At 37.5% G+C, this 22670-nt stretch overlaps 2 protein-coding genes and 2 long non-coding RNA genes across 5 annotated transcripts in view; 3 read left to right on the top strand and 1 right to left on the bottom strand.

The window, feature by feature from the left end:
* Positions 1 to 18: 18 nt before the first annotated feature.
* Positions 19 to 2010, bottom strand: LOC113469835 (the record flags this gene model as incomplete). The annotated part of the gene is made up of 3 exons (XM_026827809.1): positions 1934 to 2010; positions 1372 to 1400; positions 19 to 765 (listed from the first exon to the last, which is right to left on the bottom strand). Coding segments are annotated over exons 1-3 (853 nt in total), but the record flags the coding sequence as incomplete, so codon positions are not given.
* Positions 2011 to 5020: 3010 nt separating this feature from the next.
* On the top strand, positions 5021 to 5613 carry LOC113469834. Its single transcript, XR_003393128.1, has 2 exons — positions 5021 to 5122; positions 5568 to 5613. It is a non-coding gene; the product is annotated as an uncharacterized LOC113469834 (long non-coding RNA).
* Positions 5614 to 5906: 293 nt separating this feature from the next.
* LOC103514976 (probable ATP-dependent RNA helicase DDX47) overlaps positions 5907 to 22670 on the top strand; it is a 33805-nt gene continuing 17041 nt past the window's right edge. For both annotated transcript variants that reach the window (XM_026827808.1, XM_026827807.1), the window contains exons 1-8: positions 5907 to 6038; positions 6461 to 6598; positions 7245 to 7350; positions 12717 to 12913; positions 13934 to 14120; positions 20510 to 20642; positions 21123 to 21251; positions 21837 to 21873. In XM_026827808.1, coding sequence (XP_026683609.1) covers positions 6502 to 6598; positions 7245 to 7350; positions 12717 to 12913; positions 13934 to 14120; positions 20510 to 20642; positions 21123 to 21251; positions 21837 to 21873 — 886 coding nt within the window. In that variant the 5' untranslated portion in view covers positions 5907 to 6038; positions 6461 to 6501. The remainder of the gene's footprint in view (positions 6039 to 6460; positions 6599 to 7244; positions 7351 to 12716; positions 12914 to 13933; positions 14121 to 20509; positions 20643 to 21122; positions 21252 to 21836; positions 21874 to 22670) is intronic.
* LOC113469832 lies at positions 9980 to 11536 on the top strand. The gene is made up of 3 exons (XR_003393126.1): positions 9980 to 9994; positions 10884 to 11016; positions 11468 to 11536. It is a non-coding gene; the product is annotated as an uncharacterized LOC113469832 (long non-coding RNA).

Raw genomic sequence — 22670 nt, 5'->3', positions numbered from 1 at the left:
TAGTTGGTTCAATGTTACTTTCAGTTGTCTTGGCGTTTTTGTTAACGCTCCTTGGAGTTGCTCTGGTTGTTCGTTTGGATTTGGCAGCTTCATTTGTTTCTCTATTGGTGTTTTTGTTTGTGTCCATGACATTTGTGTCTGTAGATGTTTCACTGAGGGTTTTAGTTCTCATTTGTCTTGGTGGATTTTTAACACTTGGTTCATGTTTCGTACTCTCAGCTTTGACTGTATCCTCAATTTTCGAGTTTTTCCTCTGTCTTGTACTTCTAGGTACAACGTTGATTTGTTTATCTTCGTTGAGGATTTTGTCTATTTCCTTTGGATTCAAATCATCAATTGGGATTTCTTTTTTCTCGGTTGAGCCATCTTTGTTTTCTATATCTTTGTCCACTTTCAACTTTTTGCTTCGAATGAGGTTTTCAATTTCACTTGTGTTCTTGTTGACTCCTAACTGTTTTCGAGTTCGCTTGGACTGTTGTTCTTTGTCTTTAGATATTTCTGTTTTATCAGTGTCTACCGTTTTGCTGTCCGTTTGTTTGATTCTTTTTCTTGAACTAACCTTGGTATCTGTTTTCTTGCTATCTTTGAACAACTCCAGTTCATCTTCTTCTTTATCTTCATTATCTCCAATGTCATCTTTGGGTTTCATACGTTTTCTGTTCCTCAGCAGTGCATACTTGTTCAGTAGAGTGGCTTTACAACTTTCTTCAACATACTCATCAAAGTCAAAAATAGAGGCAGCACTTTTCTCATGAATATGTACATCTGAAATGTTCTTTGTTTTGTTCGGATAAGTTTTAGAGACACATCTTAGTTGTGTTGAACTTGGTTCATTGGAACTTTCTTCATCAAATTTGTCACATTCTGTTGCTGTGGAGCTACTTTCACTATCAAAGTTAATTGAAATTTTCCTTTTATTTCTTTCCACTCTGTTTACAATAAACAAGTCTTCATTTTCTTCCTTTTCTGTATCAGATAAAGGGGTTTGGCTTATCTCTTTAACTTTCTTTTGGTCAATTTTTTCTTTGATTTCCTTCTGACCATCATTTTCTTTCTTTTGCTTGGAGAGGATGTCATCGTTACGAAAATCCGTTTTTGAAAGTTGAAAAAATGAGCAATACGTCGTTAAACGAATTGGACGAAAAGCGAACGGGACCGTCGTGTGTGATCAACGTCGAACGTCAGAGAAAATGTTTCGAGAGTTCACAAAAAATAGGGTGTTTCTTTTTTAAAATACGATAAACTCAACATTGGCGTCTCCGAGTTCATAATATTTCAGATAAGATTTATCACAATATTTTGCATGACACTTTGGACATACTTCATTTTTATGTACACACATGTAGCAATACACAGAGAGACAGTTTATACAGTGATGGGCTTGTTTGGGTAGATTTTTGCTGAAACAAAAGGAATCATGGGATTAGTAAATCAGAGCTGGGGTCTTCAGTTTGTAGATTTTATGTTGGTTCATTTCTGTTTTTCATTTATTTGCACAAAAAGCACCAAAGAAAAGGTTTTCTCAGGAAGGTACCTACTTCTCTCATGCTCTCCTGATTAGGAATAAGATCTCTGGAGTTTGACTTCACAGTTGTCCTGGAGAACCGAGCCCCTATTGGGGCAACAGATGGTGTTAAACTTATCTTCAAATAGTAAATATGTACTTAGTAGGTCTGTGGTACACTAATGTGGTACCTATGAGGGTTAACTTACCACTGCAAGCAGATCAAAGTTTCTGCCAAAGCACAGACATAATCCAATGCATAGTAAACTTCCACTTTGTTACACATTGTAGTTTATCAGTTCTATGCTGCACCTGGAGAACCAAGCCCCTATTGGGGCAACAGATGGTGTTAAACTTCTCTTCAAATAGTAAATATGTACCTAGTAGGTCTGTGGTACACTAATGTGGTACCTATGAGGGTTAACTTACCACTGCAAGCAGGTCAAAGTTTCTGCCAAAGCACAGACATAATCCAATGCATAGTAAACTTCCACTTTGTTACACATTGTAGTTTATCAGTTCTATGCTACAGGTGGATCACAAGAACTTTCTAGAGATAACTTTCATTATCTTTCATAAAGGAAAACTCAGGAATTTCCCAGGAATTTGGAGGAAATTTTTCAAACTTTTGTTTTGTTTTCGTTTTTGTCTGATAACGAAAATTTTTCATTTCGCGGGTTTTTAGAAATCACGGATCACAAGAACTTTCTAGAAATAACTTTCATAAAGGAAAACTCAGGAATTTCCCAGAAATTTGGAGGAAATTTTTCAAACTTTTGTTTTGTTTTCGTTTTTGTCTGATAACGAAAATTTTTCATTTCGCGGGTTTTTAGAAATCAAAGCGTATTTTTCATCGTCACCAAAAAAATAGTTGTATTTCTTTCATATGAACTTTGCAAAAAATCAACACCTTTGCAAAAAAATAGAGATTTTGCAATAAAAAAATAAGGTTTGATTTTTTTCACACCTTAGCTTTCTCTGAAAGTGCCCTTTTCTTGATCGCCAGAAAATATTGTCTGAGGGTGTGTTTATGAACAGGGCTGAGATGAGCTCGGACGACGTGAGATAGCTGTCCCGGCGGCAATTTTTAAAATTCATTTTATATTTATTTTTGTTTGCTTTGTAATTCGCTTGTTTGTAATATCTAATTTAAATGAAAAGTATAATATAAACGTGCAAACTAAAGATAAAAAGTAAAAAATGAATTCAGATTGTACAAGTTGCAGAAAAAAAAATCAAAAATTCAAATTTCCCGCCAACTTTACACGCAAAAAGTCCGACGATGTCCTACGATGGCCCTGTTCATAACCACGGCCTCACTTTTCAGCATTTTACAACTTGTCCAGTATTCTCTAACCTCCATGATAAACAAACTAAACCCCGCGAAATTTCAAATGAGCATAAAATTTCCAAAAAAGTGGAAAAAGGCCGAAAAGCATACGTTTCTCCAATTTTCTTGAAATTTCATGATTTTCCTGTGAAAAATACCTAAAGTGCACCTATTATTAGGTTTATTTTGTTCAGGAATAATTTCTAGTGGAAAGATTTTGTGTCTTTCATTAAACAGCATGTCAAGAAATCATTAAGGAGTTGTCCTTTTAACTACTTCCTTGAGGTCTATCAGTCATCAGTCATCACAGTAGGTGAGTTCTGAGTGTTATAATGAGGTTACGTTACACCCTTTGTGAGCAAGAATACAGAAGTCAGTGATGTCGGTAATTATGCAGAAGTCATGTCCGTGGAAAACTGTATCCTCAATTTTCGAGTTTTTCCTCTGTCTTGTACTTCTAGGTACAACGTTGAGTTGTTTATCTTCATTGAGGATTTTGTCTATTTCCTTTGGATTCAAACCATCAATTGGGATTTCTTTTTTCTCGGTTGAGCCATCTTCGTTTTCTATATCTTTGTCCACTTTCAACTTTTTGCTTCGAATGAGGTTTTCAATTTCACTTGTGTTCTTGTTGACTCCTAACTGTTTTCGAGTTCGCTTGGACTGTTGTTCATTGTCTTTAGATATTTCTGTTTTATCAATGTCTACCGTTTTGCTGTCCGTTTGTTTGATTCTTTTTCTTGAACTAACCTTGGTATCTGTTTTCTTGCTATCTTTGAACAACTCCAGTTCATCTTCTTCTTTATCTTCATTATCTCCAATGTCATCTTTGGGTTTCATACGTTTTCTGTTCCTCAGCAGTGCATACTTGTTCAGTAGAGTGGCTTTACAACTTTCTTCAACATACTCATCAAAGTCAAAAATAGAGGCAGCACTTTTCTCATGAATATGTACATCTGAAATGTTCTTTGTTTTGTTCGGATAAGTTTTAGAGACACATCTTAGTTGTGTTGAACTTGGTTCATTGGAACTTTCTTCATTAGAATTTTCTTCATCAAATTTGTCACATTCCTTTCCATATTCTGTTGCTGTGGAGCTACTTTCACTATCAAGGTTAATTGAAATTTTCCTTTTATTTCTTTCCACTCTGTTTACAATAAACAAGTCTTCATTTTCTTCCTTTTCTGTATCAGATAAAGGGGTTTGGCTTATCTCTTTAACTTTCTTTTGGTCAATTTTTTCTTCGATTTCCTTCTGACTATCATTTTCTTTCTTTTGCTCATTTTGTTCACTCAGAAGTTTGTCAAAAGGATCTTCATAACATTTGGGTTCTGTTTGACTAACAGTTTTCTTTGTAACATTCAGGCTCTTTCCCTTTTCAACTTTGTTCTTTTTGTCTCTTCTTTAAAGATAGGATAATAAAATCAATTCACGAAGGTAAAACCAACCATCGAGGAATTGATGAAGTAACGAAAGAGATTAAGGAAATCTATTATTGGCCTAACATTCAAAAATATGTACAAGATTTCGTTAACAGTTGTGAAATCTGCCTTACCACGAGATTTTGCAATAAAAAAATAAAGTTAGATTTTTTTTCATACTTTAGCTTTCTCTGAAAGTGCCCTTTTCTTGATCGCCAAAAAATATTCTCTGATTTTTATTCGAAAAAGGTTGGTAAATAAAATACGCCTAAAGTTTGAATGGCAATCCCATAAATAAATACGTCTATGACGCCATCTTTGTTTACAAAGAAAAACACGTGTTTTTGGATTTTGGAAAAGTTGAAAGGATCTAGCACAGGGGAGCGTGTTGAGGACGAGATTTTTCGAGAAAAATCCCATGACAACAGTAGGGGGATGGGATTTTACTTTTATGGCTAGTAGGTACTTACCTACCTATTGATTTGTTTGAGATTTTAAGATTCTGGGTTAGTAGAAATGAGCTCCATTTCCTCTTTATTGTGCAGGTGAACATCATGATCCTCAGTAGAATAGGAAATAATGTTGAATTCATAGATTTGTCATTTTGTAGCTTAACCCAATTTTTAGGGCTGTTTTTTGCCCCTACACCTAAGCCTCGGAGTGGACTTTTTGTGTACAGAGTTAATTTATGTTGGAAAATACAGAGTTTATATTACTTCTGAATTTCTATCAAATGGTGTATTTCATCAACTTGTATTTCCATTTGTTTCCAGGGTGTTGTGGACGTATTGTGTGAAGCATGTGCTGCTGTAGGCTGGAAAGCTCCTTCCAAAATACAGAAAGAAGCCATTCCTGTAGCTCTGCAAGGTGCAACTATTTTAGCACTCTCGATCTAGCGTCCGGGTTCTACCAGATTGAGATGGACCCCGGAAGTATGTCCATTTGTTTCCAGGGTGTCGTGGATGTACTTTGCGAAGCATGTGCTGCTGTAGGCTGGAAAGCTCCTTCCAAAATACAGAAAGAAGCCATTCCTGTAGCTCTGCAAGGTATAAAATATGTAACTACATAACACAGGGGTTCAATACTGACCTTTAAAAAAATCATTTGTATTTCAATGATTTGTTTTCTGGTGCTCTTGTTTTTACATAGGACCCAAATAGGAAGTATTGGGTGTATTCTTGTGCATCTGATGAGGAATACACTATGGGATAGACATGTAACAACTAACAACTCAGAACATATAAGTCTTTCTACAAAATTCAAATAACAATGGAACACTCATGAAGCTGATGATCATAATTTTAATTCCCAGGTAAAGATGTGATTGGTTTAGCCGAGACAGGATCGGGTAAGACAGGAGAAATATGTAACTACATAACACAGGGGTTCAATACTGACCTTTAAAAAAATCATTTGTATTTCAATGATTTGTTTTCTGGTGCTCTTGTTTTTACATAGGACTCAAATGGGAAGTATTGGGTGTATTCTTGTGCATGTGATGAGGAATACACTACCTATGGGATAGACATGTAACAACTCAGAACATACAAGTCTTTCTTCAAAATTCAAATAACAATGGAACACTCATAAAGCTGATGATCATAATTTTAATTCCCAGGTAAAGATGTGATTGGTTTAGCCGAGACAGGATCGGGTAAGACAGGAGCATTTGCTCTACCTATTCTACAAGCCCTGCTCGAACATCCACAGAGGTATTTTGCTCTTATCTTGACACCCACCCGAGAGTTGGCATTTCAGATTTCCGAACAGTTTGAAGCTTTAGGTAAGTCCTAAAAAGTACATGGTACTTGTTCAGAAGGTCACATCAATTTAATATGGCTACAAAAACGAGCTGTTACAATAGAACAGTGACCAGTGCTATTGTAGGGTTAGGTTTGACAAAAAAAGAGCTTTCTTTTTCTTTGTAATGGCTTCTGAATAATTACCAAGTACACTTTTCGTTCCTTGTTTTTATTATTTTAGGTATTAGCTATTGATTTCAAGCGAAAGTCAGAACTTTGGGTCAGGGTTGTTTTTTCTTTGGTACAGAATTCTTTCATTAGGTATGAGTATGTAGGTTAAAAGTAGAACTTTGATCCAGTTATTTATAGCTTTTGCTCATGTTTTCTTTCTAGTTTTATTTAATGTTATGCTATTCTTGGTTTATGCATCATGATGACACATGGCTCTTGTGTTTCATTCCAGGTGTTAGCATAGGAGTTAAATGTGCTGTGATAGTAGGAGGTATGGATATGATGTCTCAGGCATTACTACTTGCTAAGAAACCTCACATTATCATTGCCACCCCTGGTAGATTGGTAGACCATCTTGAAAATACTAAAGGTAAGAACTCGGGATTTTACCATAAAATAAACAGAAAGTATACAAGCTGGTGGACCTCAAACAGAGAGTAGACCAGCTCAGTCTGGCTCAGGGACTTTAAACAGGGAAGATACCAGCTTGAAGTTTCCTTTGCTAAAGTAATATAAGCCCAAAGTTCTTCCAGTGGTTCATTCCATGAGGGATTTTACCATAAAATAAACAGAAAGTATACAAGCTGGTGGACCTCAAACAGGGAGTAGACCAGCTCAGTCTGGCTCGGGGACTTTAAACAGGGAAGATACCAGCTTGAAGTTTCCTTTGCTAAAGTAATATAAGCCCAAAGTTCTTCCAGTGGTTCATTCCATGATATTATCAGTCCTCTTTGATAATGCTGTCCCACATTCCATACATGAACATCAGACGTTTTGCACATCAAGGCACTTGCCTGGTTAACAGGAGGGTGTGAGTTCAATCCCAGCCAATATATATAATTTTGTTATTATTAAAATATGAGAATTTGTCCAGAATAATAGTAGTAGACACTGTAGACAACTGCTGGGTATAAGGACTTTTATGTTTATTCTATTGATAATTTTTACCAAATTTATTTTTATCTCTTTATTATTACATCCTCATTTTTTAAATTCTTCTTGTCTTTTTTACTCAGGGTTCTCTCTTCGCTCACTCAAGTTTCTTGTCATGGATGAAGCTGATAGAATTCTCAACATGGACTTCGAAGTAGAGGTGGATAAACTACTCAAAGTTATTCCAAGGTGAGAGTGTGACTTCCCTGACATGGAGGGCAAAAGGTTGAATAATTTATAACAATAAAATAATGAAGATGTTACCTGCCTAGGTAACTTGGAAAGTAAATGCAATTTCTTTGTGTCATTATGTCACAACTTTGGTGCTCACTGTAACATTGTAGGATTTTTTTCCCAATATCTCAATAATCCTAACATCTAATTTGTACCTACCATGCTGGCACCGGTCGCTATGCGCATTTACATGTCATAGCTACTCATTTTCCTCACGAGGCTGAGTGGGCCCCGCAACAGCCAGTCACGGAATCAATCATTTGCAGCTGACTAACGCTAGTGATAGCACCCCTGTCTTGTAAGCTCTAATCATGGGTTTAATTCCCACCCAGAGGCGAACTTTATTCTCAACAGAGAAAGTTTGTTCTCGGGAAGCCTGTCCTGTTCTCCTTCCTTCTTTGATTTCGTAACGGTAATACCTTAAGTACTTGTTTCAATTCCGTGTATCAAACTTCTTTTGTAAAAAAAAGAAGGTCCTGGGTTTGATGCCCACTATCAACAACAAATTGTTCTCGATTTTCGATTGCTTTCAACTTTCTGGTGTTCGTGTGTTGACCCAGCACCTAAATGACAAGTAGTGTGTCTCTTCTCGGCTATCTGATGAGGGACATACTACGGGATGGACATGCTACGACACAGAAAGTTGAAATTTGGTAGGAATATTCCTTTTATGGTCTAGGTCACATAAGAAAGGATTTTGCGAAAATCTAAACCGATCCTGAGATATCAATTTTTGATCGCTAAAATCACCATAAGAAATACACGGAGTGCAGAGACTGCGGGAGAGAAAACTTTTCCTCGCTCGCTTATATTTGAGTTTCGTTTATGTTTTTAGTTTGTTAACTACAAGTTCGGCCATGCCTTTTCCACAAGGTTGGCCATGCCTCGGGATGAACTAGTAAGTTATAAGAACGAGATCCATTCACTCATTCACATTTCACATTTCACACACTGATCGCTCTATCTCGAGAACCACACCACCTAGAAAGCTGAAATTTGGTAGGAATATTCTTTTTATGGTCTAGGTGTGCAATAAGAAAGGATTTTGCGAAAATCTACACCGATCCTGAGATATGATCAATTTTTGATCGTTAAAATCACCATAAGAAATACACAGAGTGCAGAGACTGTGGGAGAGAAAACTTTTCCTCGCTCGCCTAATATTTGAGTTTCGTTTATGTTTTTAGTTTGATAACTACAAGTTCGGCCATGCCTTTTCCACAAGTTTGGCCATGCCTCGGGATAAACTAGCGGGATTCCGGAGCGAAGCGACGGAATTCAGCTAGTAGCTAATATAAATGAAAAGTATAATATAAACGTGCAAACTAAAGATAAAAAGTAAAAAATGAATTCAGATTGTACAAGTTGCGGAAAAAAAATCAAAAATTCTAATTTCCCGCCAACTTTACACGCAAAAAGTCCGACGTTGTCCTACGATGGCCCTGTTCATAACCACGGCCTGAACAGGGCTGAGATGAGCTCGGACGACGTGAGATAACTGTTCCGGCGGCAATTTTTAAAATTCATTTTATATTTATTTTTGTTTGCTTTGTAATTTGCTTGTTTTTAATAGCTAATATAAATGAAAAGTATAATATAAACGTGCAAACTAAAGATAAAAAGTAAAAAATGAATTCAGATTGTACAAGTTGCGGAAAAAAAATCAAAAATTCGAATTTCCCGCCAACTTTACACGCAAAAAGGCCGACGATGGCCTACGATGGCCCTGTTCATAACCACGGCCTTAATGGCAATCTCATGAATAAATACGTCTATGACGCCATCTTTGTTTACAAATAAAAACACGTGTTTTTGGATTTTGGAAAAGTTGAAAAATAAGTAAAAGTTTGGAAATTGGAAAATTCTTCCAAGTCAATCCTTTTTCACATTAATTGGACTTCAGAAATAAAAAATGACATCTAGCGAAGAAGAAAAATCTTCCAGTGATGAGGAAGAAGTAGCTGTGTCTGTGGAGGAACAGCAATCTCATGAATAAATACGTCTATGACGCCATCTTTGTTTACAAATAAAAACACGTGTTTTTGGATTTTGGAAAAGTTGAAAAAGAAGTAAAAGTTTGGAAAATTCTTCCATTCACTCCTTTTTCCCATTATTTGGACTTCAGAAATAAAAAATGATATCTAGCGAAGAAGAAAAATCTTCCAGTGATGAGGAAGAAGTAGCTGTGTCTGTGGAGGAACAAGGAGAAGGAGAGGAAGAGAAGGACATCACTTTCAAAGATTTGGTAAGGATCCCTATCTTCTGAAACTCTAGGTAGAATCAGCTTTCAGCAATGGCTAGTACTTACCTACCTATTGATTTGTTTGAGATTTTAAGATTTTGGGTTAGTAGAAATGAGCTCCATTTCCTCTTTATTGTGCAGGTGAACATCATGATCCTCAGTAGAATAGGAAATAGCCAGCCTAGTTAGCTTAGTTGGTAGTGCGTCTGCCTTGTAAGCGCTAGGCCGTGGGTTCAATTCCCGCCTGGGGTGGATTCTCGGAACGGCTGGCTTTCTCCTATCCTGTCTTCCTTCTCTCTTTGATTTTGGGACGATAAGACCATAGCAGTTACAGTTCCCTCTTGATGTTGCCAGCAGGTGAGAGAATTAGGAGATATTAATTTTTAGGTGGCTAGGAAAATGGCCTAGTGGTCAAAATTCCAGACATTTGTAAACAACAACAAACATTTTTAGGTTTGATTCCTCCTTTGAAATACATATTAATGAAAAGAAAATTTAAATTTCAACTTGAAAAATCATAGGAAATCTAAAAAAAAGAGGAATTCAAGACTGTAGGTACTTGGACTCGGAAATAGATCAGAATATACCCTGCTTATACTGCCCGAATGAGAGTGAAAAGTCCCTATAGGACTTCCGCAGTCTAACCAAGGTCTTATTTAAAATAAAATTTCAATTTATGAAAAGACCCTTGCTTAAATAATAATTAAAAAAAGGAAATGAGGATTTTTTTTTTCAAGTGACAATATTACTTGAATACTTACTTTTACTTGTTCTATGTGTCCGTGTGAAAGACCTACAACTTATCTCACGGTCTTGGAAGGAAATCCATAGTAAAATTTTCACAATTTACCTCGAAACTTTCAAATTTTTGACATAAACTACTTAAAATGGCTACAAAAACAACCTGTTACAATGGAACAGTGACCAGTGTTAATGTAGGGTTGGGTTTGACACAAAAAGGAGCTTTCTTTTTCATTGTCATGGCTTCTGAATGATTACCAAGTACACTTTTCTTTCTTTGTTTTTATTATTTTATTAGCTATTAATTTTGAACGAAGGTCACAACTTTGGGTCAGGGTTGTTTTTTCTTTGGTATAAAATTCTTTCATTAGGTAGGTAAGTTATGTACCCAAAATTGGTTACATTGTTAAATAATTAAGATCAGTCAGCAGTTTCCATCTTAGCTACTATTCTTTATCCTGATCCACATAAACTAACCCGTTTGCCCTCTTGTTGTTATTCACAGAGGTTTGGACATCCCTCATGTTGATGTAGTCATCAACTTTGACATCCCCACTCATAGCAAGGATTATATACATCGTGTAGGCAGAACAGCTAGGGCCGGGAGATCAGGCCTGGCTATAACGTTTGTATCTCAGGTTAGTATTGGTTCAGAGGGTTAAACAGCTATTGAGACTCTGGGGGTTAAGTTAAGACACAATCTTTTAAATCCATGCCTCTCCGGGAACGGAAATATAAGTCAGAAAATTTCCGCTTCGGAAGTGATTTGAACCTAGCACCTTCGGGTTCAATTTTTAGTTCTCTTAACCAATTCAAGATGTCATTTCTAATATGTACGGTCTTCGTTTAGTTTTCTCTATGAATTGGCTTGCCAATTTCGTGCCGGGAATTTTTTTTTTTTTTCGTCAAAAAGTGTCAGCTCAGAATGGATATGCGGTAAGTTTAAAAATAATTAAGGAACTTTAAGAGTGGGAAAAGGATGGCAAGAGTTGTATAAAATACAGTATTCAATTTAGGTATAGTTTGATCTGATTTCGTCAGTAGATTGATTTTCCTGTGGTTTAACTTGATTTTTATTTTTCCTTGCAGTATGACGTAGAATTGTATCAGAGAATTGAACATCTGATCGGGAAGAAGTTACCCCTGTATAAAACCGAAGAGAATGTGTTCTTGTGTTGACCCAGCACCTAAATGACAAGTAGTGTGTCTCTTCTCGGCTATCTGATGAGGGACATACTACGGGATGGTCATGTTATGACACAGATTACACGAGTCTAATAGAGCTTTTGTTTTATTATTATTTTTTTAAAGTACTTTTTATTGTAGGTTTATTTTCGATATTCAAACAATATAAATAATACATTATTGTTTGAATGAATAGCAATATAATAGATAAAATTTTGAGGAACAATCAAAGTTACATCAAACCCTGATGTACTGTATTTCTAGTATGTGCCAGGGTATGGAATTGTTTTTGAATGCTCCCTTCAATCTCATGGTGCATATTCTTTCGTTCACAGCTTCAAAAGCGGTAACAGCTGAATTGATTGAATTCTTCACTGCAATGGCTACTCCATGTTGATATACTCCTTCTGTATTTCCACTGTAATAAATCTGGTGATGATGGGTACTTTCCTTGCCTACATTAGGCCATCTTGTTTCTTGCAGTGCTACTAGATCGAGGTTATAACGATTCAACTCTTCTGAAATGATGTCAACTTTTCCTGGTATCGCCATAGTTCGCACATTCCACGTTGCAAAGCGTAAAAGTTTGTTCCGTATCCGAAGGGTTTTACCATTAGGGGGGTTCCGAGGGCGGTTGTTGTTTTGAGACTGTCCGGGTTCCGAGGCTGGGTGTTGACGATTCGCAACGGTAATTTTTTTACTGCAGTGGGGGGTTAGCCCGACGTGCAAACCCCCAAAGACCTTGGAGGGCCGGTTTCCGGGTTTTCTAGCTCTAGCCTACCTTATCAGTGCCAAGCCCACCGAAAAGGCGTTTCCCGCCTGCACCCCGTGGAGATACTAGAGGCAACCCTTGCTGACTTCTTTGCTTCAGACACCTATGGGACTGGCAATTATTGGTGTCTTCCACTACTTTGCAGAGAAGGGAACTCTGCATGAAGTCAGCCATCGGCAGGCTCTCTAAGTATCTATACCTACACTAATATAAGATCACAACAACATATTATGTAATTATAATAAACATTTAAAAAAAGGTAAATTTGTACAATATAACAGTAAATTTTGAATTGGGTGCCTACAATGCCTACGTAGATAAGTAGGTATCAGTGTTATAGCTTATTCTTTTTTTTAATCCATTTCTCATTGTGTCCACCAGGGAGCGTCGCACATTCCTATTCTCGGCCACGATGACAAAGAAAGTTCAGAAGTTACAGCGTGCATCACTACAGGATCCGGTGAAAGTGGAGGTGTCAACTAAATATCAAACAGTAGATCAACTCAGACAGTACTACATCTTCATTCCACTCAAGTTCAAGGACGTGTACCTGGTGCATTTACTCAATGAAATGGCTGGTATGTACATATTAGCGTCCATAATTAAAGTTTTTACAAAAATACCTACTTCTTCTTCCTTGCCTTGTCCCGTATTCAGACGGGGTCGGCATTTTTCGTCAACCTCTCAATCTGTGTCAGCCATCCTAGCTAGAGCTATTGCTTTGGGCTGACAATCCTTTAGCAGGGGAAATTTCAGGCTGGTATACTCCCTGTTTAAAGTCCCCCAGCCAGACTTCACAAAAATAGCTACGATTTATTAAAAATACAAATTGAATTTTGTTATCATAGATGGTTGGCCCGTCTGCTTTGTAAGTATTAAGTGTAAGATTCGATTCCTCCTCGGAGTTTTTACAAAAATACCTACTTCTTCTTCCTTGCCTTGTCCGATATTCAGACGGGGTCGGCATTTTTCGTCAACCTCTCAATCTGTGTCAGCCATCCTAGCTAGAGCTGTTGCTTTGGGCTGGCAATCCTTTAGCAGGGGAAATTTCAGGCTGGTATACTCCCTGTTTAAAGTCCCCCCAGCCAGACTGCACAAAAATACCTACGACTTATTAAAAATACAAATTGAATTTTGTTATCATAGATGGTTGGCCCGTCTGCTTTGTAAGTATTAAGTGTAAGATTCGATTCCTCCTCGGGGCGAATTTTATCCTAAACACTCAAGGTTCGTTCTCGGAACGACTCGGTTTCTCCTATTCTGTCCTCTTTCTCTCTTTGATTTAGGGTTCATAAGACTTCAATTTTTACAGATCTCTCCATCAAGGTTTTAAAGCATTACTAGATTATTACTTTTACCCTTGTCTTTGTCAAAGTAGAATAGAATAGAATATATCTTGTTTATCCTGCTCGAATGAGACTAAAAAGTCCCTTTACCCCAGCAGTCTAAACAAGGTCTCGTGTATTTTGTGGGTTTAACATGGTACAATACATAATTAATACAGTAGACCTTGCTTAATTATATAAAAAAGAAAAAGTAGAAGATTTATTATGAATACTTTCCCTATTCACACCCCCCTGCCCTCTTTTTTCCTGCAGGTAATTCATTCATGGTGTTTTGTTCCACATGTCAGAATACAGTACGTACTGCTCTCCTGCTTAGATCCTTAGGACTAGCTGCAATACCACTTAATGGACAGATGACACAGAATAAACGACTAGCAGCTCTGACTAAATTCAAGGCAAAGTCTAGATCCATTCTCATATCCACAGATGTTGCCAGCAGGTGAGAGAATTTGTAGATATTAATTTTTAGGTAGCTAGGAAAATGCCCTAATGGTCAAAATTCCAGACATTTGTAAACAACAACAAACATTTTTGGGTTTGATTCCTCCTTTGAAATACATATTAATGTTGAAAAACCATAGGAAATCTAAAAAAAAGAGGAATTCAGTTAGATCTATTGTTAGCAAGACCCTCAGATCTACAGTATCATGAAAGATACCAAACACTTAGGCCAGCAACTCACTATCAGGTCCGCCTGTTAGGTCTTCCTGATACGTGATGAGCACACAGACACTATCAGATCTGACAGGCATGGCTGAAAAGGTCTACCTGATAGTGAGTGGCTGGCCTTAAACATAAGATTGTAGACCAGGGGATAAGTGTAGTGAGAATAATGAGAAAGAGAAAACTAATGAGATCTGAAGGAAATATTATTTTATTGGACAGTTACGAACTTGTGACGGTATAGATACTGTGTGATGAGACCGGCACTTGGCCTAACAGACTGCCACGGTCGTGCATTTGAAAAGTGAGAATAATTAGAAAGAGAAAACTAATGAGATCTTTACCATTTCGAGAAGAGACAGATCTGGAATATATTAGAACAAAGAAGACACAAATGGATCGGGCATATATACAGGCATAATAACTTTTCAATTTAGCTATAGTTTGGTCTGATTTCGTCAGTAGATTGATTTTCCTGTGGTTTAACTTGTTTTTTTGTTTTTCCTTGCAGTATGACGTAGAATTGTATCAGAGAATTGAACATCTGATCGGGAAGAAGTTACCCCTGTATAAAACCGAAGAGAATTGAAAAGCCCCTATAGGACTTCCGCAGTCTAACCAAGGTCTTATTTAAAATAAAATTACAATTTATGAAAAGACCCTTGCTTAAATAATACACTTACACATACTTACATCCATGGCCACGCATACCCTAGTAGGTATTTGGCCTCGCCAACTTTTTGCCTCCATAGAGCCCGGTTGAAAGAGTCCTCGCCGAGTATCGGAAGCACAACGGATGGCCAAAATAGTAAGTCTAATTCTTAAAATATTTACAAAATAGTAAGTCTAATTCTTAAAATATTTACAAAATAGTAAGTCAGTGAGCCTTAAAAAAAAAAGTTGGAAGGATTGGGTTTGGACGCCCCAGAAATAATATCTGGACTCCTTGCATGTTCCGCCGGGGGCCGATATTACCCTAAACAGATAAGGTTCGATCTCGGAACGGCTGGCTTTCTCCTATCCTGTCTTTCTTCTCTCTTAGCTTTCGGGACCATAAGACCTCCGTAGCACACGAGACGAATGGGAGAATATTTAAGACTTTTGAATATTCTCTACCAAAAATAAACTTGACCATTTTTTTTTCTCTCCCCCAGGATTTGAAGGAGATTCTGAGCAATGATAAGAAGGGAGGTAAGAAGAGGAAAGGAGAAGGAGGAGAAGATGATGATATGGAGGGAAGCACGGGGATTAGAAAACGAATCAAGTTCAGTAAGAATAACAAGAAGAATAAGAATAAAAAGAAGTATGGTGGTGGTAAGAAATAGAGAGAAGGAAAGGAATGAAGAAGCTATGAAAGAGAAAGTAAACCAGCTCCTTTTAATTGTCCTCACGAGGCTGAGTGCACCCCGAAATAGCCAGCTGAAAGTGGTGTCCTATGCGGTCCCCTGTCCAGATACCAGCAACATTCAACGTTGCTTAACTTCAGTGATCCGCTGGGAACAGGTGTATTCAACAGGCTATCGTCGCTGGCCAAAGGTGTTCTTAAGAACAATAAAATATTTATATATGCTTTTCGTAATTCTGAAGATGTACCTACATGCTACATATTAGGTACCCTTCAAAGGTATTCTATTCTAGTTATTCTGAATTAGACTCTAGTGTCCATTAACTCTACTTGCATGTTCCGCCGGGGGCGGATATTATCCTAAACAGATAAGATTCGATCTCGGAACGGCTGGCTTTCTCCTATCCTGTCTTTCTTCTCTCTTCGCTTTCGGGACCATAAGACCTCCGTAGCACACGAGACGAATGGGAGAACATTTAAGACTTTTGAATATTCTCTACCAAAAATAAACTTGACCATTTTTTTTTTTTTCTCCCCAGGATTTGAAGGAGATTCTGAGCAATGATAAGAAGGGAGGTAAGAAGAGGAAAGGAGAAGGAGGAGAAGATGATGATATGGAGGGAAGCACTGGGATTAGAAAACGAATCAAGTTCAGTAAGAATAACAAGAAGAATAAGAATAAGAAGAAGTATGGTGGTGGTAAGAAATAGAGAGAAGGAAAGGAATGAAGAAGCTATGAAAGAGAAAGTAGCCAAGAAAAATTAAAACACCTCCAGTTTGCCAGCCTAGTTAGCTTGGGAGGTAGCTCGTTTGCCTTGTAAGCGCTAGGTCGCGGGTTTGATTCCCGTCCGGGGCGAACTTTATCCTGAACCGATACTCTTTCGTTCTCGGAACGGCTGGCTGTCTGCTGTCTCCTATCCTCTCTTTCTTCTTTCGCCGATTTTGGGACGATAAAACGTGTAATTCTCTCTATCAAAGCTCTTGGGAGGGAGAAACACTAGTTTTCATCATGCAAAACACGAAAATCTGATAGTTCTTACCTCCAGGATAAATATCAGGTCTCCACATGACCTGTTGATTCTTGAGCAGCATCTTATTCTAAAAATTAAAACACCTCCAGTTTGCCAGACTAGTTAGCTTGGGAGGTGGCTCGTTTGTCTTATAAGCGCAAGGTCGCGGGTTTGATTCCCGTCCGGGGCGAACTTTATCCTGAACCGATACTCTTTCGTTCTCGGAACGGCTGGCTGTCTGCTGTCTCCTATCGAAAGTATACAAGCTGGTGGACCTCAAACAGAGAGTAGACCAGCTCAGTCTGGCTCAGGGACTTTAAACAGGGAAGATACCAGCTTGAAGTTTCCTTTGCTAAAGTAATATAAGCCCAAAGTTCTTCCAGTGGTTCATTCCATGATATTATCAGTCCTCTTTGATAATGCTGTCCCACATTCCATACATGAACATCAGACGTTTTGCACATCAAGGCACTTGCCTGGTTAACAGGAGGGTGTGAGTTCAATCCCAGCCAATATATATAATTTTGTTATTATTAAAATATGAGAATTTGTCCAGAATAATAGTAGTAGACACTGTAGACAACTGCTGGGTATAAGGACTTTTATGTTTATTCTATTGATAATTTTTACCAAATTTATTTTTATCTCTTTATTATTACATCCTCATTTTTTAAATTCTTCTTGTCTTTTTTACTCAGGGTTCTCTCTTCGCTCACTCAAGTTTCTTGTCATGGATGAAGCTGATAGAATTCTCAACATGGACTTCGAAGTAGAGGTGGATAAACTACTCAAAGTTATTCCAAGGTGAGAGTGTGACTTCCCTGACATGGAGGGCAAAAGGTTGAATAATTTATAACAATAAAATAATGAAGATGTTACCTGCCTAGGTAACTTGGAAAGTAAATGCAATTTCTTTGTGTCATTATGTCACAACTTTGGTGCTCACTGTAACATTGTAGGATTTTTTTCCCAATATCTCAATAATCCTAACATCCAATGTGTACCTACCATGCTGGCACCGGTCGCTATGCGCATTTACATGTCATAGCTACTCATTTTCCTCACGAGGCTGAGTGGGCCCCGCAACAGCCAGTCACGGAATCAATCATTTGCAGCTGACTAACGCTAGTGATAGCACCCCTGTCTTGTAAGCTCTAATCATGGGTTTAATTCCCACCCAGAGGCGAACTTTATTCTCAACAGAGAAAGTTTGTTCTCGGGAAGCCTGTCCTGTTCTCCTTCCTTCTTTGATTTCGTAACGGTAATACCTTAAGTACTTGTTTCAATTCCGTGTATCAAACTTCTTTTGTAAAAAAAAGAAGGTCCTGGGTTTGATGCCCACTATCAACAACAAATTGTTCTCGATTTTCGATTGCTTTCAACTTTCTGGTGTTCGTGTGTTGACCCAGCACCTAAATGACAAGTAGTGTGTCTCTTCTCGGCTATCTGATGAGGGACATACTACGGGATGGACATGCTACGACACAGATTACACGAGTTCAATATAGCTGTTGTTTTATTTTTTTTTTATTATTTTTTTTTTTTTAAGTACTTTTTATTGTAGGTTTATTTTTGATATCCAAACAATATAATAATACAGTATTGTTTGAATGAATATAATAGATAAAATTTTGAGGAACAATCAAAGTTACATCAAACCCTGATGTACTGTATTTCTAGTATGTGCCAGGGTATGGAATGGAGGAGTTGCAAGTGGGTAAAAATTATAAATAAATGGTCGATTCCTATGTAAAAAGTTGGGAAAAATCCAAATCTGAGGTCAAAACTCCGAAAAAACAACTGTAAAAGGTCGAAAATTCAATTTTTATAATGAAAGAGTTCAAAGATTTGTGACGTCAGACTTAACGCAGCACGCTAGCGGCGGAGCAGAACTGCGCAGAAACGTATGCGCACAAACACATTAATGCGTTGCCTGCAAGGGAGCTTTTCTCGGGACATTTGATGTGACGTCATCGCCTACGGGAGCGTATGCCGTGACGTCAAAGTTTACGATTTGCCGGTATTTTTTAAATCGATTTATCTCGGGATCTAGAAGTCGTAGAAGAAAAAGGAAAATTCCGTTGGTCCTCATTTTTCCTGCTCTATGACTTTGAAACACCACCCAAGTAAGCGCAACTGATCTATTATAGCTTACTCTTTTTTTTTAATCTATTTCTCATTGTGTCCACCAGGGAGCGTCGTACGTTTCTATTCTCGGCCACGATGACGAAGAAAGTTCAGAAGTTACAGCGTGCATCACTACAGGATCCGGTGAAAGTGGAGGTGTCCACTAAATATCTTTTTTTAATGGTGGGATTTATAGCAAAATTCCCACAAAAATCTCGTCCTCAACACGCTCCCCTGTGCCAGATCCAAGTTGAAAAAGAAAAAGAAGTAAAAGTTTGGAAATTGGAAAATTCTTCCAAGTCAATCCTTTTTCACATTATCATCTTCATTCCACTCAAGTTCAAGGACGTGTACCTGGTGCATTTACTCAATGAAATGGCCGGTATGTACATATTAGCGTCCATAATTAGAGTTTTTACAAAAATACCTACGTCTTCTTCCTTGCCTTGTCCCGTATTCAGACGGGGTCGGCATTTTTCGTCAACCTCTCAATCTGTGTCAACCATCCTAGCTAGAGCTATTGCTTTGGGCCGACAATCCTTTAGCAGGGGAAATTTCAGGCTGGTATACTTCTTGTTTAAAGTCCCCCAGCCAGACTTCACAAAAATACCTACGATTTATTAAAAATACAAATTGAATTTTGTTATCATAGATGGTTGGCCCGTCTGCTTTGTAAGTATTATGTGTAAGATTCGATTCCCACTCGGGGCGAATTTTATCCTAAACACTCAAGGTTCGTTCTCGGAACGGCTCGGTTTCTCCTATTCTGTCCTCTTTCTCTCTTTGATTTAGGGTCCATAAGACTTCAATTTTTACAGATCTCTCCATCAAGGTTTTAGAGCATTACTAGATTATTACTTTTACCCATGTCTTTGTCAAAGTAGAAGATTTATTATGAATACTTTCCCTATTCACACCCCCCTGCCCTCTTTTTTACTGCAGGTAATTCATTCATGGTGTTCTGTTCCACATGTCAGAATACAGTACGTACTGCTCTCCTGCTTAGATCCTTAGGACTAGCTGCAATACCACTTAATGGACAGATGACACAGAATAAACGACTAGCAGCTCTGACTAAATTCAAGGCAAAGTCTAGATCCATTCTCATATCCACTGATGTTGCCAGCAGGTGAGAGAATTAGGAGATATTAATTTTTAGGTGGCTAGGAAAATGGCCTAGTGGTCAAAATTCCAGACATTTGTAAACAACAACAAACATTTTTAGGTTTGATTCCTCCTTTGAAATACATATTAATGAAAAGAAAATTTAAATTTCAACTTGAAAAATCATAGGAAATCTAAAAAAAAGAGGAATTCAAGACTGTAGGTACTTGGACTCGGAAATAGATCAGAATATACCCTGCTTATACTGCCCGAATGAGAGTGAAAAGTCCCTATAGGACTTCCGCAGTCTAACCAAGGTCTTATTTAAAATAAAATTTCAATTTATGAAAAGACCCTTGCTTAAATAATAATTAAAAAAAGGAAATGAGGATTTTTTTTTTCAAGTGACAATATTACTTGAATACTTACTTTTACTTGTTCTATGTGTCCGTGTGAAAGACCTACAACTTATCTCACGGTCTTGGAAGGAAATCCATAGTAAAATTTTCACAATTTACCTCGAAACTTTCAAATTTTTGACATAAACTAACCCGTTTGCCCTCTTGTTGTTATTCACAGAGGTTTGGACATCCCTCATGTTGATGTAGTCATCAACTTTGACATCCCCACTCATAGCAAGGATTATATACATCGTGTAGGCAGAACAGCTAGGGCCGGGAGATCAGGCCTGGCTATAACGTTTGTATCTCAGGTTAGTATTGGTTCAGAGGGTTAAACAGCTATTGAGACTCTGGGGGTTAAGTTAAGACACAATCTTTTAAATCCATGCCTCTCCGGGAACGGAAATATAAGTCAGAAAATTTCCGCTTCGGAAGTGATTTGAACCTAGCACCTTCGGGTTCAATTTTTAGTTCTCTTAACCAATTCAAGATCTGTCATTTCTAATATGCACGGTCTTCGTTTAGTTTTCTCTATGAATTGACTTGCCAATTTCGTGCCGGGATTTTTTTTTTTTTTTTTTTTTTTTTTTTTTTTCAAAGAGTGTCAGCTCAGAATGGATATGCGGAAGTTTAAAAATAATAAGGAACTTTAAGAGTGGGATAAGGATGGCAAGAGTTGTATAAATACAGTATTTCAATTTAGGTATTATTTGATCTGATTTCGTCAGTAGATTGATTTTCCTGTGGTTTAACTTGATTTTTATTTTTTTTTTTTTTTTTTTTCCTTGCAGTATGACGTAGAATTGTATCAGAGAATTGAACATCTGATCGGGAAGAAGTTACCCCTGTATAAAACCGAAGAGAATCAAGTCATGCTACTTACCACTCGAGTATCGGAAGCACAACGGATGGCCAAAATAGTAAGTCTAATTCTTAAAATATTTACAAAATAGTAAGTTTAATTCTTAAAATATTTACAAAATAGTAAGTTTAATTCTTAAAATATTTACAAAATAGTAAGTCTAATTCTTAAAATATTTACAAAATAGTAAGTTTAATTCTTAAAATATTTACAAAATAGTAAGTCTAATTCTTGAAATATTTTTACTTTTTGTCAAAATAGTGAGCCTTAAATTCTAGTCCATTTTGTTCAAGTTTAAAAGATCCCAGAGCTTTTTATTTAGGAGTAAGTAACTATATTTTTGATTATCCGTATCCGTGAGATGGGCGTGACACATAATATATCTCAGTTGGAAGGATTGGGTTTGGACGCCCCAGAAATAATATCTGGACTCCTTGCATGTTCCGCCGGGGGGCGGATATTATTCTAAACAGATAAGGTTCGATCTCGGAACGGCTGACTTTCTCCTATCCTGTCTTTCTTCTCTCTTCGCTTTCGGGACCATAAGACCTCCGTAGCACACGAGACGAATGGGAGAATATTTAAGACTTTTGAATATTCTCTACCAAAAATAAACTTGACCATTTTTTATTCTCTCCCCCAGGATTTGAAGGAGATTCTGAGCAATGATAAGAAGGGAGGTAAGAAGAGGAAAGGAGAAGGAGGAGAAGATGATGATATGGAGGGAAGCACGGGGATTAGAAAACGAATCAAGTTCAGTAAGAACAACAAGAAGAATAAGAATAAGAAGAAGTATGGTGGTGGTAAGAAATAGAGAGAAGGAAAGGAATGAAGAAGCTATGAAAGAGAAAGTATGTATGTGTATGTATGTTGCAAATGTCGGGATCTTTGACCATTAGGCCATTTTTCCTCTCGCATCCCAATATTTCCCTACAATGTCATTGCTGGCTTCCAAGGCAGGACAGAAGTTTAGGTGTGAGGAGTTCATAGGGGCATTCAAGGAACATAAAGGACAGATAGGAGAGTCTTTGATATTGATTTTGTGGAGGTGTTGAGCCAGACAGTCGTGCCCAGTGAGCAACCTAAAATGAGCGACAGCAGCTTTTCTTGGAAGATTTGGTATAATATTGGGGTTTTCAACTAAAGGCTGCCATTTTTTCCCTTCTCCTTCCGATTTTATCCATTGGTACAAACATAATAGCATGATAATGAAACAATAATTGAAGGAGGAAAGCAAAAAGCTAGCTGTTAGCTAACTGAAGTAGCATTACCACGAATTCTGCAGCTCCACACACAAATTTACTCCCACAATCGATACCATTTCTTTCTCTCTTTTTTTTTCAAGAGGTTTAATAGAAGAAACTGTAACTACAAGGGCTTTTAAGTCGCGAAATCGAAGAGAGAACGAAGACAGGTTAGGAGGAAGTCAGCCGTTCCGAGAACGAACCTTATCCCTTCAGGATAAAATCCGCCCCGG

Source organism: Diaphorina citri, unplaced genomic scaffold (assembly GCF_000475195.1).
Source record: "Diaphorina citri unplaced genomic scaffold, Diaci psyllid genome assembly version 1.1 scaffold1251, whole genome shotgun sequence".
NCBI lineage: Eukaryota > Metazoa > Arthropoda > Insecta > Hemiptera > Psyllidae > Diaphorina > Diaphorina citri.
This window is presented reverse-complemented; position numbering and strand designations above follow the sequence as displayed.